At 48.4% G+C, this 26,376-nt stretch overlaps 1 protein-coding gene across 1 annotated transcript in view; it reads left to right on the forward strand.

Moving 5' to 3' along the window:
• The window catches only part of MAMLD1 (mastermind like domain containing 1), a 58,295-nt gene that overhangs the window by 7,385 nt on the left and 24,534 nt on the right, over positions 1–26,376 (forward strand). Inside the window, exons 2-3 of the mRNA XM_058534879.1 lie at positions 12,505–14,208; positions 16,286–16,408. Of these exons, the coding sequence (XP_058390862.1) occupies positions 12,505–14,208; positions 16,286–16,408 (1,827 nt within the window). The remainder of the gene's footprint in view (positions 1–12,504; positions 14,209–16,285; positions 16,409–26,376) is intronic.

Raw genomic sequence — 26,376 nt, forward strand, 5'->3', positions numbered from 1 at the left:
GGCAGTGTTCTCTCCTTTCACTGAAACCTACACAGCACCTGCCAACAGATGCACAATAATAATAACTGTCATTAATGAAGATTAAAGGTGGCGTTTGGGACTGCTACATACGTTGCCCAGTTCAGAAATGGTTGCCTAACTTGTACGAGGGTGGATATCTTGAAACTTTTCAGCTCTGAAAAATGTTGCCTGCCACTCTCTTGTGAACTGTAGGCCTCCGTGGCCCCCTGCAGTGTAAAGAGGGCAATTTGGAAATAACTTATTTCCCTTGGGGAAGATGCTCAGCTCATGCTCTAGGTCAGGGGTTAGCAAATCTGGCCCGTGGGCTAAATCCGGCCCACAGCCTGTTTTTGTAAATAAAGTTTTATTAGCACACAGCCACCCCCAGTTGTTAGCATATTGTCTAATACAGAATTGCAACAGAGACCACATGGCCTGCAAAGCCTAAGATATTTACTATTTGAGCCTCTACAGAAAAAAATTCGCCATCCCCTGATCTAAGTCACTAGGCTTTGGTTCATTTTTTTCTGATGCCATAGTTTCCTCTGATAAGTTGGCATGCTCCTCAGTACCTGCTTGAGGGAAAACCACAGGTCCTCATGCCTCCCCAAGTGTTCTGCTTCCTCTCTTATGCCAAAGCTGGCCCGATCCCACCCCCATCCTGCATCCCATCCCCTCTCCAGAGTTCTCGCTTCTGTAACTGTTCCTTGTCCTTCCTGCAATCTCCATTTCTCCCTCTCCCATCAGGGTCCAGAAAGACCTTTTACAAACAGATCGAGCTGATCATTCCTCTGCTTAACGTCCCACTCAGTGGCTTCCCACTGCAAACAACTGACAATCCGCCCCCTTCCCAGGGCCTGCAAGGCCCTCTGTGAGCTCATGGCTGCCTCCTTGGCTCAGTGTGCGCCAAACACACTGACCACCTGCCCATCCTCGGAACACGCCAAGAGCTTCCCCCTCAGGGCCTTCTTGCTTTGCCCTCCTGCCTGGACTGTTCTGCTCCCAGTCCTTCTCCTGGCCTGCATTTAGATGTCCACCTAAATGTCGCCTCCTCAGAGGAGCCACCTGGCCACTCTGTCACATCACTGTTTCTTCAGTCCTCTGAAGAATACTGCTCACACTCTGTTCTTGTTCTTGTTGTTCGCTTACCATCCATCCAACTAAAATTCCAACTCCTCGGTCTGGTTCACCACTTCTCTCCCTGGTGTGTGCTCATTCTGGGAGGATTTCTGTTCTGGCCCCTAGACAGCCCTGCTTTGTACAGTTAGAAACTCTCATCTCTGTAGTGGACAGAAGCCCAGTGCCACTCTCTCTAGCTGCCTCTTTTTCTAGAATAAATTTCAGGTGCTGAAGGTGTCTAGTGTGAGGGCTTCCTGTGTGATACTGTCAGAAAAGCTGAACATTTTCTTGCCTCTTTTCCTCCTTCAAGTCAAGCCTTTTGGGTTTAGAACAATGAACTTGGTCAATATAAAATACCTCCAGGAAGCTGGCCCCCAAACACCAACACCCAACATCTGCTTCAAAGAGCTAAGTGTATAGTAGCTAACTGCTATTAATCCTATTTTTTTAGCCACATGATAGCCAAGGAACTTAGAAATGCCTTGCCCTTTCCTGTAGTTAAATATGACATAAAATTACTTTATTGGCAGCATTTTAACAAACAAAAATCTCCTGTGTTTTCACTAGTAAATAAGCTTCAGTTTTCCAGGTGAGAAAAAGATAATTATGAATGACTGCAAGGAGACAGTTTTGAGCTTTCTATTAATAACACACTCAGAGTGAATCTTCTTCCTCTGAGCCAGTCACTGGAGCTTCTTACAGAGAGGTAGAACAGGAAGGAAATATCCTATAGGAACACCCCCTTGATCATCAGCACCACCTCCACCCCCACCACCACTTCCACCATCATCACCTCCTGTACCTCCACTACCTTCACCACCACCTCACCAACACCAACACCACCTCCTTCACCTCAACCATCTCCACCATCATCACCACCACCCCGACAACTTCCTCTACAACCAACACTGCCACCATCACTACCTCCACTACCATTACCACCTCACCACCCCCTTCACTTTTGTTACCTCCACCTCCACCACCACCGTCACATCTATCTCCACCACAACCAGCACCTCCTTCACCTTAGCCATCTCCACCACCATCACCTGCACCTCTACCACTTCCTCCACTACCACCACCACACCATCAATACCACCACCTCCATTACCACCACCATCACCACTGTATTCGTCATCACCATCACTATCACCACCACCTCTACCACTACCACCATTACTCTCACCATGGTCTATACCACCACCACCACAGAGGCAAGGGGAATTTTTCAGGTTATATGCCACGTCCCATGATGCAATCACAGACACTTTCCACGTGTAGTGAAAGAAATAAATATTTTTAGATTGTCGTTATTTTCAATATGTAACCTACTCCTGTTACTGTGTGCTTTGGGGCTATGGAACATTAGCATGTGTTTGTGGCCAAAGTTAAATTAGGATTCATTACAAGAAAGGCCAATATCCACAAGTGCACACCTTAAAAAAAGATAAGTTTGGATAAGAGATCTTTCACTTCATAAAAGGATTTACTGAGGATTTCTTTTCAATGGCAAATTCTTATTGCATTTTATTATGATTTGGTTTACAAAAGTTAGCCTTGCACACAGCTGTTCAGGGGTGCAGCCAATGAGTGAAGGCAGATCTGCCTTGAATGGCAAATGCTGCTGAGTAAACCATGTGAAAGGCTCTATTAGGACCACCAAGAATGTGTTTGCATTTTCAAGAGTAGAAAGAGAGAATATATTTATTTGATCTGTACCCCATGTCAGGCACTGTGCTCCATTTACACGGCTAAACTCAGGCGACCCTTATAACAAATTTGTGAAGAGGGCCTCATGCTCCCCAGTTTGGTTGCACAGCATTGTGAGTATACTAAATGCCACTGAATTGTACACTTAAAAAAGGTCGATTTCAGGGGCCAGCCACACAGCCTGGTGGTTGAGTTCAGTGTGCTCTACTACAGTGGCCTAGTTTTGCGGGTTCAGATCCCAAGCGTGGACCTACACCACTCGTCGGCAGCCATGCTGTGGCGGCGACCCACATATAAAACAAAGGAAGATTGGCACAGATGTTAGCTCAGGGCTAATCTTCCTCAAGCAAAAAGAGGAATATTGTCAACAGATGTTAGCTCAGGGTCAGTCTTACTTCCCCCCCCAAAAAAAAGGATCTAAATCATTTCACAATGTATACATATATTCAATCATCGTGTTGTACATTTTTTCTTAAATCACATTGTCCAACCTAAATATATACAAATTTTGTCAATCATACCCCAAGAAACTTGTAAAAAAAAGAGGACCTAGGCCATGAGGAGAGTCCCTACTAATCGGGATGGATACACCTGAAGACAGTTAGTAGACTTTAGAGGCAGAAGTTGGCCCTCAGCAGCTACAATGTGCTTATTCAGTAACCATGTGACCTCCAGAATGCACTGGACTAACCAGGTGTCTCTGGATTCTTCTCCCACCTACACAGCTGTCGGGTTTCTCATGCAGGGAAATTCCTGCCATGGTCTAAAGCCTGTCACCATTTTATTTAACCCATCATTGGGGCACAGGCAGACGTGAAGTCACCTTGTGCCTAAGCTTTAAGACTCATCCTTTACACCTTCCAAGGCCTGGTACCTAATTTTGTGCTTTTAACTTTATATTCTCTTTCATAAAGAAGACCCCCAAATTGTATAAACTTCAGTCCCCACAAAGCAGAGCTCTGCACCTGGGTCCAGGGGAAATGGTACTGAGCAATCAGCAACTGTTTTTCTCTTTGCCCCATTTAAACTACTCGAGTTGGTGTCCTGGCGATGGGGAGGAGTGTCACCTTGGTCCTGACCCTGCCACTAGCCTCCAGTGGGGCCTTGCTGCAAGGAGAGAGATTGCTTCTGTGTTAACCCAGTCACAAGCAGATGTCTTAAAGATTATCTGGATGGAAAGCTGTGGCTACCCCTTATGTTGCATGATTTCCACGTAGCTCAGACTGCCCCAGCTAACAGTGACCCAGGACTTGATTGTTTCCAGCTCTCAGATTATCAGTGGCTCCTTATTTCCCCAGCTTAACTCTGCCAGGAGTCGAATCCCTGAAATGCACCAACAGCTTCTCTAAAAACTCACTCAGCTCATCAGGGCCCAGGCCAGGGCCTTCCCCACATACCCCACCCCTAATCCCATCAGCATTAACAAGGAGCCCACCACTGCCTGAGGGACCCCATATCTGGAGTCCTAGCCAACGTGATGACACTTGTGAAAGAAAGGCCTGGGTAGCCAGCAGCCAGGGGGCAAGGAGAGGGACTAAGCGCCCCCCAATACACACCCAGTATGCACTCATCAGCCAAACCTGGGGCCTCGGTTAGGGCTTTGTGATATAGAGGCAGGGCCTACCAAATGGGCCCAGAGACACTGATGTGGCTTCCCTCCACCTTCCTGGGTGGCTCTGGGTGCGAGTCCACACTTGCAGCCTACCTGAATGGTCCACCTCTGCGTGTGCTCCAGGTATAGGTGTGGAAAGCTGAGGACAGGGTCAGTCACAGCCCAGGGCAATGGAGAGACATTTAGGACACGACAACAGGACTTGACAGCATGACAGCCTGTGGGGTATCTGGACTCCACCAGCTCTCAGGGAGTCTGGGGATTACTGCTTGAGGGTGTTTTCCACTGCTCTTGTCACTCTCCAGATGACGGGAAGTCTGGATTTTGTACAAACTGCCTGGCCAGCTAGTGGAGACTTTCCTTCCTTACCTCTGAATTCTTCTACATCTCTGGAGCATTCTAGAGAAAGGGTGTTTTCTCAGGAGCCCCCTTTATCTTGAGGGGTGGACCGAAGCTGGGGAATTGAGAGTGGGTGCCCAGCCTCAGTTACAGAGGGACCCCCTGGCTGCTGGGCTCACTCCCACCAGGGGGCTTTGCCATCAAAATATAGGAGCCCATCACCTCCAGAAAGTTGGAAGCACTGCGTTGGGACACCTTGTGTGTGAACAAGTTGAATTTGGTTTGGCATTCTCTGTTAACTCAGTCACCCCTGCTTTCATTTTTGTTCATTTAATGTGTGCTGGATTCTGATCATAAAAATCCAAGCTTGCAGTTAGATAATGCCTCCAGTGACTGGGGAAGCAGTTAAGGGAGGGTGGGTTTGGGGCATAGGCCCAGATGACTGACACATGGCAGAACAAAGACTAGTTTGCCGAGTTCTCTTTCTAGATAGATCTCCAGGAACAAGCTTTAAAATGGCATCACTGGTTTCACATGCCCCTCAGGGTGGTTGGAGAACTGGCAGCCTTCCTGGTGACTGGTGACTTGGTAGGACTCTTTAATAGAATGTGTAAGTTAGCATGGCTCATTTGACCAAAATTCCGGCCGCCTTTCTTGATTCAACTAGTGCAGACCTGCTACTCTCAGAATTAACACTGCTAGTCTGTACACACACACACAGACACACACACACACACACTGTGGTCAATTCATTGCTTGTTAAAAAGCCATGGAGATATTTGGGGAAGACCATAATTTGACGCAACTGGGCTGGGGCACATTGTGCTTTCTTTAAGAGTGTCTGGAGTTGGAAATGATGTACAGATCTGGCCCATGGCAAGGCCACTTGTAAGCCATCAGGCTCTCCCCAGGGAGAGAGGCCCTCTTAGGTAGGAGAGAAGAGAATTCATCTTTTCTCTACAGAAGCAGTCAAGGGAGAAAGTCATGGCATCAGCTTACCAAAGCTGGGACCCATTCACTCACCAAAACTGAGGCCCAGAGTGGGGAAGGGACCTACGAGAGGTCATACCACAAGCAGATCCAAGGAGCAGTGAGGAGGTTGAGCTTCAACGACCTCTGAGGGTTCTTCTGCCCTCCTCACATAGAGAAGCTCGGGTCTGCCCAGTGGCCCTGGCAGCCTCCAACCTCAGCTCCGCCTCCCCTTTTCCTCTTCTCTGCGTGATTCTGGGCTCATCAGCCTAATTCAAGTGAAACAGATGACGCTTGCTAACCTGGGTCATGCCCAGACGAGGTCGTCTGGCCTGGGAGAGTGCCCTTGCCTTTGGCCTTCAGCTTCTGTTCCTGCCCCTGGGCAGCACCTGCTTTATCTGTAGGCCAACCTTGCCAAATCCATCCAGCCATTTGAAACTAACTTCTCTTTCTCTTCTCCCCCAAGTAATCATCTTTATCCCACTAGTGACCCCACATGGGAATGTGTTGGGAGGAGACCAAGTCAGGGTTTCTTCCTGTGAAAAGAGGCCAACCTGGGAGTCCGAGAAGCTGTACCACGGGCACATCTCTTTTGGGCTCTGGGCCTCACCAGCCCTAACATGAGCGGGTGGGACCAGCTTGTCTCTAAGGACCTGACAGTACTGACAGCCTAGGAATGCAAGGCTAGTGCTCAAGAAACACTTGTTTAATGCCGGAATACTTCGAGCATTCTCAGGGGATGATACAATGTGAATTATGAGCTCATTAAATCCATATGCATTTATAGGTTTGGAGCCAATCTTAGAGTTGCCATTTCTTCCAACTGGCGTGTCTACACTACAGAAAGGGAGAATGCAGTTCTAGAAAACCCCCCACCCGGGTCTGCTTTAATTTCTGTGTTTGTTGGGTCTGCCACTCAGGCTCAGACAGCTCTGGTTGAAGCTTGTTGAAGCCACAAGCCCTCAGGCTGAAATAGCTGAGGCCACAGACAGTGTGGAGGAACCCAGAGTGGTGGGTGGTGGCAAGCAGCAGAAGGTGGAATTTTAAAGGCAGCAGTGCTAGCTGTTAGATCAGTGCCACCAGGAGTAGGCTGCTCATCTCCCTCCACTCCTGCTGTATGCCCCAATCCTTGTGAACGTGTCCTTATTTGTCACAGAGCTAGCAAAGGCCCACACTGGAGGGCTGTGAGGCAGCTTGGGAACCCAGGGCCCGGAGAGTGACATCAGTAACAATTACTACTCCCAAAGCACACACCTCAATGATGCTGTGAGGCACACAGGGCATGCCAAGTACCCGTTTTACAGAAGAAGACATCGAGGCTTAGAGAGGGGGAGTGACTTGCCCACAGTCACACAGCAAATGGAGAAGCTAGGACTTAAATGGAAGTCTTTTGATGCCTACTCCAGGGCTCTTTCCTCCACCTCAGCCTGCCTCTTTCTGCATTGGGTGCTGAGCATGCAGTCTGCAGGCTCAGAGCAAGCCAGGGGCACCAATATATCCCTTGTTTGTAAGTTGAGATTCTTGCTCCAGACCACCTGTTAGCAGAGATTCGTTCTTGAGGCAAACGGACTCCTCTTGAAGCCAATCAGCATTCAGGGTTCCCTGCCAGTCCCAGCTACCCTGGGATTCTCTTGCAATACTGGAAATGCTGAAAATCCTGTTTGTTCTACAGAAAGGTCAGTTTCAGTTTGTGGGGACATTCTTCTAAAAAACAAGCATGGAATTGACACATATGCCCAAATATAGGCATTTATACTGTACACATGGATACTCATCTGATCCCATGTATATATCTAGGCATATTCTCTTTCTCTCTTCCCCCCTCCCTCCCTCCCTCTCTCCCTTCCTGCAAACCCAGTCCTGTTGCATCATTGCCCTGTCTATTCTGGGGTTACCTCCACCATGCCCCACCATGTCTTCTTTCTTTTCCTCTGAGCAAGTCTACTGGGGATCACCCTTGTCTCAGAGGGCTTGGAAGCTAATCTAGTTGGCCAACAGCAGGTTCTTGGAAACTCATAGGAGGAACATGTAACAGTATTGAAGAAAGGTGTTGATGGAGTACAGATGTTATTGTGAGAGAGAGACTAAGAGAACCACCAAGCGGATTGGCCTGAGCTGAACTGGAGGAGGCGCTGGTGAGGGAGAAAGGAGAGACTAAATAAGCCATAGGGGATTTCCACCTTTCTGACAATTTTTCCCAGGGCCCAGTGCCCTCTGGAGGGCAAACGAGGCTCCCTGAGCTCATCTTTCCCGGATACCTTCCGCCTCCTGCATTCTTACCCAGTAGGAACTGTGGTGTCCATGGTAAACCTCCAGCTAGAGTGTCCAAAAGAAAGTGTCTATAACAGCCTTCCAGGCCTCTTGGGAAAGAGTAATATATATGTAACTTATATTCTTTATTCTCCTTATGCCCATTTTATGAGCCTGGACTGTACTCTTATAATCTAGACGTTTTCCAAGAAATCTTCCCCCTTTTTGCCATTCTGGACTAAAAATGTAGAAAGGGAAGAATTGCCATATGTCATTGTGCAGACAGAACCAGAAATAATGTTGACTTCAGAGCTGAACTTGGCCCTATCAGAAGGGTTGCCTTTGTTTTCTCATTATTTAGGGGGTGGGGAAGCATCACATGCTTTGAAATGCATTTTAATGAATGTTTTTGAGGTCATGGGGATCACATTGGTGGCTTTGTCTGCCTGATTATGAAATGGAACTCTGCAGGCATTTGGGGATGGTGATAAAGTCAGTCCTTTCTAAAATACTCCAGGGCACTGTCCCTCACTTCCTCTCCCCACACCACACCCCCACCCCCACCAAAGGCCAGACCTGTGAAGGCTCAGGCTAGGAGTTGGGCCCCCTGAGGTCTAGTGTTGTCATTATCCCCTAGCTGTATGACCACCAGCAAATCACATCCCATTCTGTTTTCTGTAAAAAGAGAAGGTTGCTATGTGCTCTCTAGAAATCCTGCCAGTATCTACTGATTCACTTATGATAAGAAAAGAAAAAAATCTCACAGTGAGTGGGCAGGGTCATGTGCAATACATGGCCTGAAGGAAGTAGGGGCTGGCTAGTAGTTGGGACCAATAGCTTGCTGTCACAGAGTCCACAGAGACTGGGAAATGGCACACACGTGAAGCTGGAAGGTTTGTTTAGAAGGGTCTGGAAGCTTGGTAGGTGACCTGCCGCCCCCAACATGACATTGAGAGAGGAAACCATTATGGAGTAGCAAGCTATCTGCTGCACTTGATCTAAAATGGTGGCTGTGGGATTCAGTCAACAACACTCAGCCCAGGCCAGCAGACCTCAGCAGCAGCACCCACTGGCCCAGGTGACCTGGTGAAGGCACCAGTGTGGCACTGGGCATGAGGAAAAACCCAGCCAGCTTCTCCCAGTTGAGATGAGTAACAAACCATGGGACTGGGCAAGAGGAAGCACTGAAGCCAGCCTGCATCTAGGGGCAAAATTAAGTGGCTAATAGATCTCCAAGCCTCACCGATGCCTGGTGAAAGCAGATGCTATTAGAGCGAGGCTGAGCACTTCTGTGTAAACACAGCTACTTCCCTCAGCCTTGGTTAGGCTTGGCTGGGGTTCTGGCCATTCAGCTAGGGTGCTTTATTGAAAGCTCTCACCATAAAATCCGAAAGGCGGGGCTGCGGCCTTCCAAGAAAGTGGAGTCTCCTTTAAGTCCCTTGAAAAAGGAGAGCTCAAAAGAGCTGCCACCTGCCCCTCTGCTGAAACTGCAGCCTCAGCCAGCGCCACACCCCCCACATGCTGTACCCCCAGGGACAGCAAGGCAAGCCTGCCCCTCTGATTAGGCATCTTCCCAAAGTGTTTAGTGAGGTGAGCACCAGCCGTGTCCAGCTACAGACTTGGCCCAGCAAGAGTGGCACCCGCTCCAGCAAATTGGATCCACTAGCAGTGGGACGGCCCTCAACATCCCGCAAGGGCATCCTGGTATCTGCTTTGTTACCGAGGAGCCGGGTGGGTTCCAGAATTAGAATCGAGTGGGGAACATTGGCATGGATGCACTTGATGGGCGCCTGAAAAATTGTATGCACACACACTCTCACTTCAGGGAGCTAGAAACTTCTCTCCTTTGCCAGTGGTCACGCTCTGCCTTCCCCACCTCCTGCCACCTTAGACCCAACAGGTTAATGGCAGACCAACAATTAAATGAAAGCAGGAGCCCACAGAATCTGCCAGGACTTCCAGGCCGCTGCAAATCTCAGCCCCTGCCCTCCCTTCCTTCCCATCCCCCGACCCCATCCTTCCCCTGCCTGGTTCTGTATAAACTTCACGTCATTAAACATGTCTTGCAGTCGAAGACATCATGAAAAACACATTGGGCCCAACCATTGCCAGCTCAGAATCTCTACAGGAGATCCTACGTAAAACCCACACTCGGTCATTCCTATCAATCCATTTCATACATTTCTATTTTCAATACGTTGAATTTCTTTGGACTCTGGGACATGGTAGAAGAGACCAAATTTCAGTTTGGGACCCAGTGAATTGTTTGGGAGCTGCCCCATAATTGAGTGAATGGCCAGGAAAATATGTGGCAGAGCTCCCTGTGTGCTGGGTCATTTGTGTTCATTTGTCCATTGATTCATTTAGCTGCTATTTATTGAGCACTTGCTGTGGGCCAAATACAGAGTAAGCACTCCCTGGGTGGGAGAGTGGGCACGGATGACTGGATAGGCCTCTTCTTGTGCCTGCTCAACCCTTCCCCAACCCACTGCTGCCTGCCCTGTGGTATTCAGCCCTCAGATGAATTTCACAGCAGAGCTGCCCATTGAAGTGCCTTTGTTCAGGTCATAGACGTCTCAAAAGAAAAGGCAAAAAAGTAGGGAAGTCCCCTCACTCAGAGTAGTGGAGCCCCTTCTGCTGGGACAAGACAATGTCTTGCCACTGGGGTGGATTAAGGCAGTGGGTCGGGAGGCAGCTGAGTGGTGGCGGGGGGAGGGAGCCCTGCATCTGCCTGGGTCTCAGAGTCCCTGTGTTTAGTAGGACTGAATTGGACTCCCGGTACCCTTCCAGATCTGCCCTTTGTAATGCCAGCTACCAGTTAGTGAGCATCTACTAGGTGCCACAGAATCTGCCCCATTTCACATAAGAATCAGAACAGCATCATGAGATGAGAACTAAAATTAGGCTCACTTGACAAATGAAGAAACTGGGGCTCAGAGAGGTTAAGTGGCAAGGCCAAGACCTAGTTGTGTCTGCCTCGGGACCAGGGCCCTGTGCCACACTGCCTCCACCCATGCTCTGGGCCAGTGCTTCTCAACCCAGCTGTCCATTTAGAATCAGCCCGGTAGCTTTGAAAAAAACTCGCTGCCTGGGCCCCACCTCAGATGAGACTGGAGCAATTCATTTGTGGTGGGAGAGCCTGGGAATCTGTGTGTTTCTAAGTGATTCTGATGTGTAGCAGGGCCTAAGATGTGCGACCCTGGGGGATCTCTTTTGATGTTCACTCTGCCACGCGAGTCATGAGCACCGTTGTGCTGGCAGGTGGCCCCCACACATGTGTTGAAGCCCCGGTGGGCCAAACATGAGAGGACGTCCAAGGATCAGTACTGGATGTCTCAGTAAGACTTCCAAAGCTAAAAAGGGGGTTCTTATAGGAGGAAGTGTTTCCAGAGACAGTATGTTAGACTGTCGACATGTAGGTGATTTCCAAGCCCCTCTCTTCCCACACACATTCCTCCATTCCACTCCTGTTCTCCTTTACTTGTGGGTCATGGTCGTGAACACAACAGCCACGGATGACTGTATGAAGCCTTGAAAGAGTAGGAAGTACTGTGTTACTACTTCTTTGCTTTGTTCCCAAATGCTATGCTTTTAAAAATGGTGGGCAGCTCCCCCAAAGTGCAGATCACAGATTGGGCCTCTTCCTGTTGTTTCATGTCTCCCCAACCTGAGGATGCCTCTGCAGAGAGGCTATTTCTTATTTCATGAGATGACAAGTCGTTCTCATGAAAAACAAACAAGCAATACAAAAATGTAGAGAACAGAAAGGGACTTGCCAGTCAGCCCCAAGAAATGACTACTCTAAACAGTTGCATATATGTTCTTCAAAGTGACTTTTGTATGTTCATAGCAGCGTGTGTGTGTGTGAGCGCGCATGCCCGCACACGTGTAAAAATAAATGGAGCCATGCTACACTGCCTGTCCTGCAGCTCGTGTTAGCCTCTAAGCAGTATGTCTGAGGCAGCTGCCCAGAAGAATACAGCCAGGTCTCCTTTGTGCCTCTAAAGGCTCTGTTGTAGTCCACTTGATCACCACAGCCTGAGGCCTTTAACCGAGACAGCCAACCTGAAAGCCCAATGTCTACCTTACGCATTTCCTTTTTAAAAATTGGGATATCTGCAGATAGATAGGAATTGAAAATATCTTAGCTACTTCTAGTTTGTTCTCAAATGCCTGGCCCTGGCAGCACAGTTCATTTAGTGGCTTCTGCGTAGTTTCATTGAGCTCTCCTTTAAGTGGGCAAAGAATGTCCTTTGCGTGACTTTCTGTCACGTTTAGTATACAGACAGTATAATGCCTTATTTGAAGTGTAACAAGACAGTTTAAATGAAACACTGTAACAAAGAAACAAGCATTATGATTCCAAAAATAGGCTGTATTGTACAGTTTTGACAACTGTGAGTCTTGAAATTGAGAGATCTGTTTTATCTTGCAAGTTTCCTGTTCATTAGCTTTAATGTGCCAAGCCTTTATAAAAACTTCTCTCTCTCGCTTCCCTCTTTCAGCCACAGGGAACCATTAAGAGGAGACAGGAAGGAGACAACTTCCAGTTTCCGGGCATGGCTGACGGGGGTTACCCTAATAAAATCAAGAGGCCTTGCCTTGAGGATGTTACCCTTTCTATGGGCCTGGGTGCCCACCCCAGCACACCCTGTGCAGAGCTGCAGATTCCCCCGTTAACAATGAATCCTAGCCCTGCAGCTATGGGAGTAGCTGGCCATTCGTTACTACTCGAAAATAACCCCATGAACGGCAGTGTGATGGGTTCGCCATTTGTGGTGCCACCGACTGCAGAATTGGGACTGAAAGGGCCCACTGTTCCTTACTATGACAAAACCAACAGCATGCCTGCTGTGGACCAGGAACTTCAAGATCTGCTGGAGGAGCTAACAAAACTTCAAGAACCTTCTCCGAATGAGCTCGATCTTGAGAAGATACTGGGGAGCAAGCCAGACGAACCACTGGTCTTGGATCACTCTCAGGCAAGTTTCAGCACAGCTCCCAAGCCTTCGGTTCAGATGCCACACTTGGAGAGCCTTGGTTCCAGCAAGGAGTTTGCTTCTAGTTGCAGCCAGGTCACTGGCGTGTCACTTCAAATCCCGCCCTCCTCTGCAGGGATCAGCTATGCGATTCCCTCCACCAGTAAGCAGCTGGTCTCACCTAGTTCCTCCACAGCGCAGGCCAAGAACCAGGTGCAGGCGATGCTCCCTGTCGCTTTGCCCCCACTCCCAGTGCCTCAGTGGCATCATGCCCACCAGCTGAAGGTGTTGGCAGCCAGCAAGCAGGGATCTGCTACAAAGCAGCCAGGGCCCACTCCCAGTTGGTCTGGCTTGCCTCCTACAGGCCTCTCCCCACCTTACTGCCCAGTGCCATCGCCACATCCACCACCACCATTCAGCCCTCAGAGCCTCATGGTGTCCTGCATGTCATCCAGCAACCTGCCGGGGAGCACTCTCCAAGGTTCTCCCAATGCCTTACTCTCGAGCATGGCATCCAGCAGCAATGCTGCCCTTGGGCCCACCATGCCCTATGCTCCTGAGAAGCTCCCCAGCCCAGCTCTCAATCAACAGCCGCAGTTCAGCCCGCAGAACTCCATTCTTGCCAACCTGGTGTCCTCTACCATTAAAAACCCTCAAGGACACCTGATGCCCGCTCTGCCTACCAGCAACCCGGGGCCCTCCCCACCCTACCGCCCAGAGAAGCTCTCCAGCCCAGGCTTGCCGCAGCAGTCCTTCACTCCACAGTGCTCCTTGATCCGGAGCCTCACTCCCACCAGTAACCCGCTTAGCCAGCAGCCACAGCAGCAGCAGCAGCAAGCAAATGCCATCTTCAAGCCTGTGACCACCAACTCACCCAAAACCCTGAGCATGATCATGCAGCAGGGGCTAGCCAGCCCCAGCCCAGGAGCCCCAGAGCCGTTTACCTTTGGCAACACCAAGCCTTTGTCACATTTCGTTTCTGAGCCGGGCCCACAGAAGATGCCCTCCATGCCTGCCGCCTCTAGGCAGCCTTCCCTGCTCCACTACCTGCAGCAGCCGACACCAGCACAGGCCTCTTCTGCCACTGCGTCCTCCACTGCCACTGCCACCTTGCAGCTGCAGCAGCAGCAGCCTGACCACTCTTCGTTCCTTCTGCAGCAGATGATGCAGCAGCCCCAGCGCTTTCCGCGATCAGTAGCCTCGGATTCCATGCCTTCTCTGCCCAGACAGGTAAGAGAATCTCCTATCTGGTTGTGTCTTTTGTTTTGGAAATAAGAACTGTGTCTCGTGCTATTGATAATTGGCTTTGGAGGCAAATCCAGGCCACAGCCCTCTGTGAGACTGGGCTTGACTCTGGAAACGTCTATTTAAGTCAGCTAATTCTGTGTGGTCAAAACACAGTACTAATGAGGCCAAGGTTATGGTTTAAGTGTCTGTGTAGGTCACTTAACTTCCCTGGGAGGAAAATCGCACCCACCAGGTGCTGCAGGGGACACAAGTCAGAGTCGCACAGAGCTGCTTTCCCCCACCCTGGGCTATATTCCCTCATACAGGGCTAGTGAAGGCTTCATAGGAGGCAAGGAATTGCACTGAAGTATTTCAGTCTTGTCTCTGCTGGCATAAGGCTGCACACTGAGCCTTCTAGAAATGCCACAGCAAACTTCTGCTGAGCAGTTCCAGCGTACCATTCACCACCGTGCCGGATGCTGAGGCAAGTCCCAAATGAAAAGGACAGATACTTGTAAGATAATTAAGGCTTACCATCTCCATTTTATAAACGAAGAACCTGAGGCTCAGAGAGTTGAAATGACTTGCCCAGAGTCACACAGTTAGCAAGGGGCAGAGCAGGAACTTGAAGCCAGGCAGTCTTGCTCGAGAGCCTGCACTCTTCTCCGAGTTACTGTGACTTCTCCCTCTCCATCATCTCCTGCAGTCTTATCAATCACTGAATTCCGCTGACTCTCCAAGTGGTGTCTCTCACAGTCCCCACTCTTCGTTGTCCTGATCCCTGCCTATGTTAGTTATGTACTGCCGCATAACGAATTACCCCCAAACACACACCTATATTACCTCACGGTTTCTGTGGGTCAGGAATCCTGGCACAGCTTAGGTGGGTCTTTTGGCCCTGCATCTGTCATAAGGCTGCAGTCATCTCAAGTCTCAACTGGGAAGGAGCTGCTTCCAAGCTCCCTCCCCTGCTTGTTGACAGAAAGCAGTTCCTTGCAGGTTATTGGACTGAAGCCTCAGTTCCTCATGAGCTGTTGGCCAGAGGCCTCCCTTGGTTCCTTGCCATGTGGGCCTCTTCATAGAGCATCTCACAACATGGCAGCCAGCTTCATCCAAGTGAGCAAGAGAGAACATGCCAGCAAGGGAGGCAGGGGGAGTGCCAGCAAGTCAGAAGTCTTTATAACCTAGTCTTGAAAGTGACATCCCATCATTTTTGCTATATTCTGTTCATTAGACACAAGCATGACGGTGTGAATACCAGGAGGCAGGGATCCCTGGGGGCCATGCCAGAGGTATGCCTACCCAGAATACTGTCTGTCATAGTCCCTCCTTTCCATTGCTCTCACCCCGCCCCAAGTTCATGCCCTCTTGATTCTTTGTCCAAACTCATACTGTTGACTCTTAAAATGGTTTCCCCCCCAACAAACCGTCCGTTACTCTAAGCATTACCTTGCTGTAGCAGAGACCTGATCATGTTTCACTCTTGCTCAGAAGTTGCTGGAGGCCCATAACCTGGCTCCATCTGCCTCCTTAGACTCAGGGTCCATAGGGCCCTGCCTGGCAATTCATTTCTAGAACCCTGAAGTGCTTGCAGTTCCTGGCCCTCTCTGTGTTCTCAACTTTTACTCTCGCCATTCCCTGTGCCTGCACTTCCCTTCCCACCTTTCCTGTTCTGTCCCACTCTTACGGCTCCTAAGGCTCAGGCACCATCCCCTCCAGGAAGCCTTTCCCTGGCTGTCCTTGGTGCTTCCATCTCCCACTCTGCCTTCCTCTTCTGTAGAGCAGCCAAGGAGATGGCCGGAAAGTGCTTGGCCGGGACCTGGCCCAGAGGAAACACCTGTTGGGGCTGACCTCTTTTCTGAGGGTCCTGGATGAGCGTAACCATGGCAGCCCCCGGAGGATGGAGACTATGTCTTTTTCGTCTAGGTCTTATGAGGCATAACCAAGCAGAGTGCTCCACACCAGGGAGTTGGTCCTTTGATGGAAGCACACAGCCAGCAGTGCTCGCACGGGGGTGGCCAGGGAGAGCAGCAGGCCCTTGTCCGCAGTTCAGGAGCACTTTGGTTTGGTTTTGTTATAGGCCTGTTGCCATCTGTTTGCATGGACTTCTGCGGCTGGCTCGGTGGAGCGCCAGCATCAGCACTGCAGCTCTTACCCTAGCAGGCAAGATCCGCAGCCTGGAACTGTGTCACCGTCTAACATTGTGAGCCCTTTTGGTTGTTTTTTTCTTCAGTGGGGTACATTTGTAGCATGACTGTGTTGCCTGAGAGCCAGATCAGCTGGCTCAGAAGGAGAATTCTTAACGATTGGGGTGGTGAAAATCATACCCAACTGATTACCTACGTATGCTTGGAGAAAGTGTTCAGGAGAAAGACCAAGCGGCCAAGCTCCCTGAGGCTAGGAAGGGCTCAGGCCACCTCCATCAGCAGAGGCAAGAGGCTGGGCTCCCCGGATGGGATGCTATTGCTACCGAGTGCTGCCTTCCCAGCCAGTGCTGGCCAGTGCCCACAGGCCAGGCATGCAACTCAGTACTTCACCTGCCTTTCCTCATTTTAATCCTCAAGGTAGAGGCTGTTATCATTCCCTTGAAAGCTGCGAATACTGAGGCACAGAGAAGTCGCCAGTGTTGCCCACAGTCACACAGCAAATCAGGGCCAAAGTGGGGAGTCCGGCTACAGAGCCCACACTCATGAGCCCACGCTTGTAACCTCACACATGGGCCGCTGCCTCCAGAGCCTTCCATTCCTGCCTTAACCTCCTAACTATTGCCTCTTCTACAAAATGGGGGTGATGATAGGTTGTTTGAGGATTAAATGCATTAGTACATCTAAAGTACTTCAAACAGGGCCTGGCCCGCCATCGAAGGTTTGTTATCTCTGTGACTCTCACTCCTGGCCCTGACTGAGCCTCCACATCTGTTTTCTGGAAGCTAAGATGTGGCTTTCAGAACTGGCACTGTATCAAGACAGCGTATGAGCAGCACTCTCTCCAGCCCCCATGCCTGCCATGACATTGACAGGAGCTGTGGGGCCTCCTAGCCTTGTGGGCTCTGCCTGTTCTGGGCCCTGCCCTGCCTCGACAACCACAGGCCTGGTGAAAAAGAGAAAACAGCCATCTTTGCCTGGCTGGCTGGGGTTTCCCCTTTGTTCTTTCTGGAGCTCTCTCACTCTCAATCCACCCCTCTCCCCAGCACCCTGTTGTGTCCGTGGCGTTCTAGCCAAAATGCCCTGAGCAGGCCTCTAAGCTGGGCACATCCACAGCTCTGCTCTTCCTTCTCGTGGCCTTTCCCCATCCCCTTGAAGGCCTAAGAGCTCAGCCCTAGTCACTCTTCCAGGGGAGAGAAAATAAGAAGGGAAATGGCGCGTGTTTGAGGCAAGAGCTGGGTCACCCGTGGAAGGACAGACAGCAGCCCCAATGGTGGGGAAGTACCTGCTTGCTTCTTGCTTCCAACAGGGTGAACCTGGCAAATGGAGCTTACATTTACTCAAAGATGACAACAGGCCCATCAAGGAGCTGGGAGTTGCGCTCTGGAAGAATGGGGATAGCAAGAGGCAGCGCGAGCCCTCAGGAGGTGCCTTTGAAAAGCTGGGAGTGCAGCATCAAGGGGAGGAGGGATTTGGAGGCCAGCCAGTTGGAATAAGAATAAAAACGCCGGAAATATGATCCTCCAGGCGGGCCAGGCACAGGGCAAAGGGGGGCAGCTGCGGAGATATAGACCAAAGAGGCACGTGATACTGTTTGGGCAGATCTGGAGAGGGTGGGAGAGGGGACTCAAGCCTGCCTTGCAGAAGGCTGGACTAGGTCCCTCCTGGGTTTGCTCCACTTTCTACCTTTAATGATAAGCCTGGCATCTCCTGAACCTAGGCAGCAGTGAACTCTCAGCAGTTGTGGGGATGGTGGGTGAACCACAGAACTTGCTCTCTTCCCTCCTCGAGGATCTGGACAGCTCGGTCTGAAGTGGGGCCTTAGGGACGCCCTCTTGCTGCCCTCACCCATGGGTCCCTCTTGTTCCTGGCAAACTGTGCCCTCCAAAGTGTAGCATTGCCAGCACCCAGTGCCTGAAGGGAGATGGCACAGGGCAGGGGACACCGGGCCTTGGCAGGGCGTGGGCCCCAAGACTGGGCTTGAGGCTGGGTTCAACAGAGCCCAGGCTTTGGATCACTTGGGTCCAAATCCCGGCTCTGCCACTTTTTCATTTGGCAAGCTGTTTACCCTCTCCAGGTCTCCATCTGTAGAATGGAGGTACTAGTATACCTACCTACTGGAGTTGCTGGGAGGATTAAATGAGATGAAGTAAAAATGCTTGGCACAGGGCCTGGTACACAATAATGCTCCATCAATGTTGGCTGCCACTGTTTCAAGAAAGTTCCTGAAACTCAGAGCAGCAGTAACTCAGTGGAATGGGTTTAGACTGCCTCAGTGTTCAGGTTCCTCTCCAGCTCCCAGGGGTGGGTGGTGACTTAGAGAGGAGGGGCAGGGGAGTGCTCTCCAGGGAGGGTGTCAGGGGGAACATTTGCCAGGTGGCTGAGGAGAAACCAAGTGGCAGACACAGGTTGGTGACCCCAGAAAGGAGCAGAGCAGCTGAGCCAGGCCACAGCTTCCTGAGTGCCCCTGGCCAGCGGGAAGGGGAGAATGTTGGCTGCTCCTCCCTCCAGGCTCAGACTGCAGAGGTTCTAGGAGCCATATGGGGGCTGCCCCATCCCTGCGTGGATGCTGAGTAACAAATGGACCCCAGGACGACTTGAGGTGGGCAGAGAGCACGGGGTAAGGAGCAACCCAATTCTGCCCGCAGCCAGCTTGGCCCCAACTCCGCTGCTTGCAGCAGGCTGAGGGCTTCTTGCGGTTTCTAGATCCAGAGGGCCTGCTGCTAACGGGCTGATAGGCAGAGCGAATGTGAGGGAGAGTGAGGGCCAGCTTTGCTGACCCGCCCACCACCAATGCTGCCAGGAGCGCTGGTTCTGTTTGGTCATCAGTGTTGGGAGATTGGTGTTTCTCGTCTGCATTGTTTTCTTGGAGCCTTGCTCAAACCAGGCCCCAGATGGATGCCACAGCATGCAGAGCACCCACACTGAGCCTCCCCCTCTCTCCTCTCCCTCCTCTCCACTGCTCACTCCTACCCCCAAAGCCTCCAAAAATAACCTGTGCAGAAACTCAAGATTCCTTTTCATTTGAATTTCCCAGGCTGGACTCACTCGCTCAGTAGAGCAGAACCTTTAATTACTGCTGTCTCAATTAGCACTGCAAATTAAAATCTTTACATTCGCATCATGACCTCCCAGAGAAAACAAAAATGATAAAACCAGGTTAGTTAGACCAAGAGAATTCTCTGTTCTTGTCAGAGTTACATCAGCTCCGTTTTCCACTGGAGAAAGAGTCAGGAGAGATGGCAATGAGTGAGCCTTCTCCTAGTCTCCAAATTGTTCATTAACATTTAAAAGCAAGTGACCATTAGCTTGCTGAAATACTTGCCCCCCCGGAATCAGAAGGAAATCACATACTGTCAAGGAAGGGCCTGTGACCTTGGACTTCCAAGTCCTTTCACTGGCTTCCCTGAACTCTTCTCTTGTTTTGCAGGTAAGGGTTGGGGGAGAGCAACTCTGCTCCCCGTGTTATGAGAAAAGTTTCTTTGCATTTGTCTTTTACTAATTCGGGCGTGAAGCATCCCAGATTTCATTTCGAAAGTTAGTCCTGCTGAAATGCGAGAGCACAGGCCTCTGGGGAAAGCTCTGGGCTACACTAAGGAAGGGGGGGCAACAAGTCAGGTTTCAAAGAGCCCATGGGTCAGAGCCTGGGCTTTGCCTTGCTCGCATCTTCTCTACCAGACATGACAATATTTTCCTGAATAAGTATCTTTATTTTGTATCTAAGCATGATTGTACATACAAGCTTAATTTTTCCTTTCCTTCTAAATTGGGCCACAAAGAGCTATGTAGTTTGGGGAAACTTTTTTTAGCTGCTTTGGGAGGAAATATAATTAGACACAGTGTAATATACATTTTGAAAATTTAGGGACCGGTATCTCAGTGTTGAACAAGATTTGTTTTATCCTCTCTGCTTTGCCAGGAAGCGAAACTCCATAGGCTGTTGAATTTGGGAAGTGCAGACTCAGAACTTGGTACTAATGTTACCAAGAATCAGATGTTTTTTCAGTTTCTTTTTGGGTTTCTGAGAACCATTAATGATCCTCCACCTCAAAGCTATGTTCCTTTTTCAAACAGTGGAAATTTAAAATGAGCTGCTTGTCAACTGCTAATATTTTTTCTGTCAGCCCATTTTCTCTGTCAGAAGTTGAAGAGTGAGTGCGATGATGCTCAGGCAGTGTTACTTCTTGCCCCTGGAGTGATGATCCGTCACTCAGCAAGCTCAACACCCGCATTTACAAATGTGGGTGCACAAAGCCCCCCACTGAAGATGCCTCAATAATAGAGATCAGTAGATACAATTTTTTAACTGCTTAATAATTGACTTATGAAAGCTGAAAAGGCAACCATTTTCAGAAACCTCCTGTCGAGTTTTGTTTTTCTGCTTTTTGTTTGTTTTCTCTTAACATACCTGAAGAGAAACTGAAATTTGCTGAAGTTGGGGTTCCCAAAATGAGACTTTTTAAAACTGCAGTGTATAAATTCTTTTATACTAAGTTCATTGAAACAACCTACTTATTTGTCACTGTAAAGCAAGGAAAGGAATCTCACTTTGCAAAGAGCAGAAGAGGACAGAAATAAATCATTATGTTGTGCTCCTTTAAACTGTAATTCCTTATGAATATGTGCAAACCCAAAATGTAGACCATCACACGGAGAGGCGGTCCAGTTCTGGACGTACAACAGATTTAAAAGTGAATTGCTCTGCTATTGTTAGGACCCCAAGTGAAAAGTTAGCAAAATATAAAAAATGTCTAGGGCAGATGGAACGTCACAGTGGACTTGCTCCCTTCAGCTTTGGCCCTAATTCCTACAACCAGCATTGCCACTGAGTACAGGAGTGGATGGCGCCAGAGCGGCAATATGGGTCAGAGATGTGACCCATCCAGGTGAGCAGGGGATGTGGACTAAGAGGGCTGGCTACACCCTCCCCCTCCTTCCTGCACCCTTCCCAGCTTCCCTCTCTCAAATCTATTAATGACCCCATATCACAGGTTTATGGAAACCTCTCCTGGGTCCATTTGTACTGTTAGCCTCTTCTGTCACTTGGAGGATGACAAAGCCCATGACCTGGCCCTGCTGCGTAAAGCAGCCATGTGTGCTTGAAAGGAGCAGCAGAGGGTAGAACACTGCTTACAGTTAAAGCACCCAAAAAGTTGGGTTTTTATTTGATCTCGTTAATTTTGCTCACAATGACAAATGCTGCTTTGTTTTATTGTGTTTTGTTGTTGTTAGATGAGGACTTATCATGTTTGTTCCCCCTATCAAAAGCAGTGAGGTAGTTGAAAGCTAAAAGCAACATCAAGGTCCAAAGAGATCACACCTCCCCACCAGGCCCACGTCTGTGGCTATCCTGAGAGCCCACGGAGCACCCCTAGCAGAGCCTTCCCTGGCTCCTGACTCCTAGTGCAATAACAGCTTCTAAGAAAGAGAGTGGAATAAAGGGACGGCGTTTATCCATTTCTTCCATACTTTGGTCCTTTTGCCCGTGTTAACCAAGTTTCATGTTAGATTAGAAGATATGTGGCTTGGAATCACACAGAGCCCACAGACATTGATTCGCTGATTAGAGCTTGGTGCACAGGAAAAAGGGAAGTGGGCACTTCAGGAAATTTTCATACAGTCCTAGCCTAAATGTGGCCTTGAAGGCCTGAAAGATGCATAGCCCTACGTCGTCAGAAATTATTCCAACTCTTGCTTTGCTTTTGGGAACTTGGGATTTGAAGCTAAACACACAGGCTCTATCTGGCTTTTTCCCCTGTAGCATGCTACCATGTTCAGCCATCCTCCATTTTTGAACAGAGAAGGTGAGCATAGTTGTGGAGACCCAGACCTTTTTGCAGGCCCATGTTTGGGTGGCACACGAGGAGAATTTGCCAAAGCCAGCTGACTCAGTGGGCCAGTAGATGAAGGTGGACTCCTCATTTGTAATTTTGAGTAATGATGACTTATTTCCATGTGACAAAGCTTTCAAAGGTGTAGGAGGCCCCCAGCCACTCCTGAGTGGGAATAAGTGGGAACAATTCCACGACCCTTTCCATCTATCAGGCAACACTTTCAAAGACAAGCTCTGTAAAATGTGAAGAGACAAAGCACTCAAATATGGCTTTCTAGTTTCATGTCCTCAAAGAACAAAATTTGGACACCCATTAAGATGGCTACTATTAAAAAAAAAAACAGAAAATAACAAGTGTTGGTGAGGATGTGAAGATATTGGAAACCATGTGCACTATCAATAAGAATATAAAATGGTGCAGCTGCAATGGAAAACAGTATGGTGGTTCCTCCAAAAATTAAACATACAATTACCATATGACTCAACAATTCCACTCCTAGGTATATACTCAAAAGAATTTAAAGCAGGGTCTTGAACAGATATATGTGAACCTGTGTTCATAGCAGCATTATTCACAATAGCCAAAAGGTAGAAACAACCCAAGTGTCCATCAAGAGATGAATGGATAAACAAAATGTGGTCCATCAATAAAATGGAATATTATTCAGCCTTAAAAAGGAAGGGCATTCTGACCCATGCTACAACCTGGATGAACCTTGAAGACATTACGCTAAGTGAAATAAGACAGTCACAAAAGGACAAATAGTGTACGATTCCACTTCTATGAGGTACTAAGAGTAGTCAAAGTCATAGAGACAGAAAGCAGAATGGCGGTTGTCTGGGGTTGGGGGTAGGGAGAATGGGGAGTTAGTGTTTAATGAGGACAGAGTTTCAGTTTGGGAAAATGAAAAAGTTCTGGAGATTAATGGTGGTGATGGTTGCTTAACAGAGTGAATGTACTTAACACCACGGAACTGTGCACTTACAACAGTTAAAATGGCAAATTTTACCACAATTAAGCAAAGAAAAGAAGAAAACTGAAGTTTTAAAACACTTGCTAATCCTCTCCTAATCAAAAGCAGTATTTTATTTTCAAATGATATTAACATGTGATGTAAAGGTGGCAGCAAGCTGAGCTGTCTGTTTTCTGTGGTAAAGAGGAGCAGTATTGGCTATATGGACACTCATCATTTTGTGTGGGCCCTCTGGGTTTTCTGGACATCTTAGTGAAGTACCTGCATGTTAAATACATGGCATAGGGTTCCTGGGCATAGCCAACGCTTACAAATAACTTTCCTGGTAAATTGCACACAATTTCTGTCCTTTTCTGGGCATTTTGGAGAAATGACAACATGTGAGTAGGGAAACAAAGAAGTGACTGTAGACAGGAAGGGACATTATCTCTGCTTCTGAATGAGATAAGAACCCCACTTGCTTCATTGGTTCTCTGGTGCATCTGCAAGCCTGGAAACACTAGGATGACTCACAGTTGGCTGATTAATACAAGAACCAGCAGAACGATGCTAAGGACTCACTGTCTGTGACTAGCTTTCTGTGCAAACCGTCCCTCTGGAGCAAGTGCTGGACCCTGGGGTAGAGGATCTCAACTACAGTGAGAACCAGCTCGTAAAGCCTTGACACTGGCACACAAAGTAGGAAGCAAGAGCCTCTGACCAATGCCCAAATGAATTTTGGAAATTCGACACACCCGCTCACTGTGTCCCCACTCACACCCCAGCTCCCAAGACCTTTGGTTTCTGCCTTCCAGGGCTTGGTGATGTCTACTTTTTAATCAGAGTTATTTGTGTCTTTTCTGTGTCCCCACTTGACAGCAAACTCCTCAGACACAGGAAGATGTCTTATCCAGCTATGTAAAAGTGAGCTTGAAGGGCCCTTTGAATGAATGCATGGAAGAATGCAGGGAGAAATGAACTGATAAATGAATTGCATCTGCCAGCCTTTGCAGAACTAAGCTCTTGAGACTATTTTGAGTATTTTAGAGTAATTATTGATAGGAACTCCAATCTTCAAGGTCTGGGAGGCCAATGAACGCATCTTCTGGTGTTGGGCAGAAGGGAGAACTCCACATCTGCATGTAGGGCCTCCACCCCCTGACCATGATGCATTTTTCTGGTCCAGCTGGGGCTCTTGTCCTTCTATAGCACTTGGGAAAACCCTTGCCTACAATTCAGGCCACTCATTCCATTGCTTTTTTCCCAGTTAAGATTCATTCATGCCACTCTGGGGTGGCACTAATATTCCTAACATAGACTAGTCGGTTTCAGTCAGTCCTGAGAGCAGTGAGTGGTCTTCACTTACACACAGCATATTTATAACTCTGCTAGTTCTTCTAGACTAGCACAGAACCAAGTGAGCATGTTTTGAAGGCTGTTCAGCATATGTTCTTCTCCTGTCAGGCTTAAAATGTAACTTATAAGAACACTTGGTTGTATTTGAATATGCTCCCACCATTGGTTTAAAAATAAAAAAAATAAAAATTAAAAGATTTATTTTACTAGTTTGTGAGCGCAGATTTTTACATCCTTTGTGGAAAAGACCTTTTGGAGATTTTGTTTTGATTTGTTTGTTTTTGTCATTTTGACAGCTATATTGTTAGTTTCTTTTATTTGCTTTATTAACTTTTCATTTTGAAGTGTCTTCTTTAGCAGAATAATTACGTTACACCAAAAGATTCCTTCCTACCACCCTCCAGAAAGGTCTCCTGACTTTCCTTACTGCTCTATTAACTGCTATCATTGAAGATTGATACAGATCAGAGGAGCAGAAAGGAGTCGAAAAGGGTAGCCTCTGGCAATGGTCTTGATCCTGTCCATTCCCTCTGAACTCACATAGATCTAGAATCCTATAAATCTGTTCCGCCTGTTTTTTTTCCCTCCACAGCTGATGGGCAGTAGCACTCTTTCGAGCTCCGTAGTTACCCCTCACTGCGAAAGACAGGACCGTAACCAGGGACTCATCCCTTGATAAAACTATGCTAGTCGGCTTTTGGAATGATGGCGTGGCCTCAGGAATTTACCAGTCCCTGCACCGAGTCTCTGCTGCAAGCAGCAAATCTGCTTGTGACTTGTCATAGCTAGATTGACATCCAGTTTAGAATTTGGAATCCTTTTCCATGCCCCATTTTTGAAACAAATTACAAAATCTTGAGGTCGATCAACATCCTAGTCCAATGTGCTCCCCAAGACTTCAGAGCCCTTCGGAGCTATGAAGACAGCTGTGATGTTCCCACTGAGTCTTCCGTTCTGCCCCTAATTCTCTGCCCCTATCCTGGCTGCTTGCCTCTGAAATGAGCACAGGGTATTGGAGTGAGGCCCTCTGGGTGGGTGAGGCTCTTCTAGACTGACCAAAATGCTCTGGGTGCGTTGGACCTGCACAAAGGCGAGCAGGAGCTTCCCTCCCCTTGGTCTCAACAATACCACTTTCTTCCTGACCACCTCAATCTCACTTGCAATGGTGGTAACCACATCCCCCATCTGCCCTGCCTGAGCTCATTCCAGGCAAACTCCAGCTTATAATTCCCTCCTCCCAGGAGAGGTTCCTGAAGGCTAAATATTTCTCTGTAACCCTGCACTTGATTCGTGTCTATTTCCAACTCTCCTGGTAGATAAACTTTTTTATATAATATTGGACTAGGGATTGAGAAAGAGAATGAACCCTCATGATTGTTTCTAGAGCCATCAGCATCCTACTCAGCAATACCTCTTATAGGCTTATAATTTTTTTGTTTACAGTTATTACCTTTGAAATCAAATCTTGACTTTTCTGGTATGTTCTTGGACTTTTCAAGGGATTTAAAAATTCAGGATCTTGGTGCCAATAATTGCTTTTAGGAGCTAGCACTGCCTATTTCCTATAGATGAATTCCAGTTTGGATAGTCAATTATTTTCTTCACAGAAACCCACAAAGTACATATTCAAGTTTGCATCAGAATTAAATATGATCCAGAAATTCTTAATGTTGATAAGATAGGCTGTTGCTTCTAAAGTGTGTATCGCATTCAACTAATGCAAAAATTGAGTGTTTAAGAGTTTGAGAACCACACTTGAGATCTGAATAAAGAGCCCAAGATTGCAATATTTGATCCGCACTAGATGTGTTTGCTGGAGAATATTGTATAGACAGTTTAGGTGTATTAGGTTTCTCTTTAAATGAACTTGTCTGTGGAGAAAGGA

Source organism: Diceros bicornis, chromosome X (assembly GCF_020826845.1).
Source record: "Diceros bicornis minor isolate mBicDic1 chromosome X, mDicBic1.mat.cur, whole genome shotgun sequence".
In the NCBI taxonomy this organism is placed as follows: Eukaryota; Metazoa; Chordata; class Mammalia; order Perissodactyla; family Rhinocerotidae; genus Diceros; species Diceros bicornis.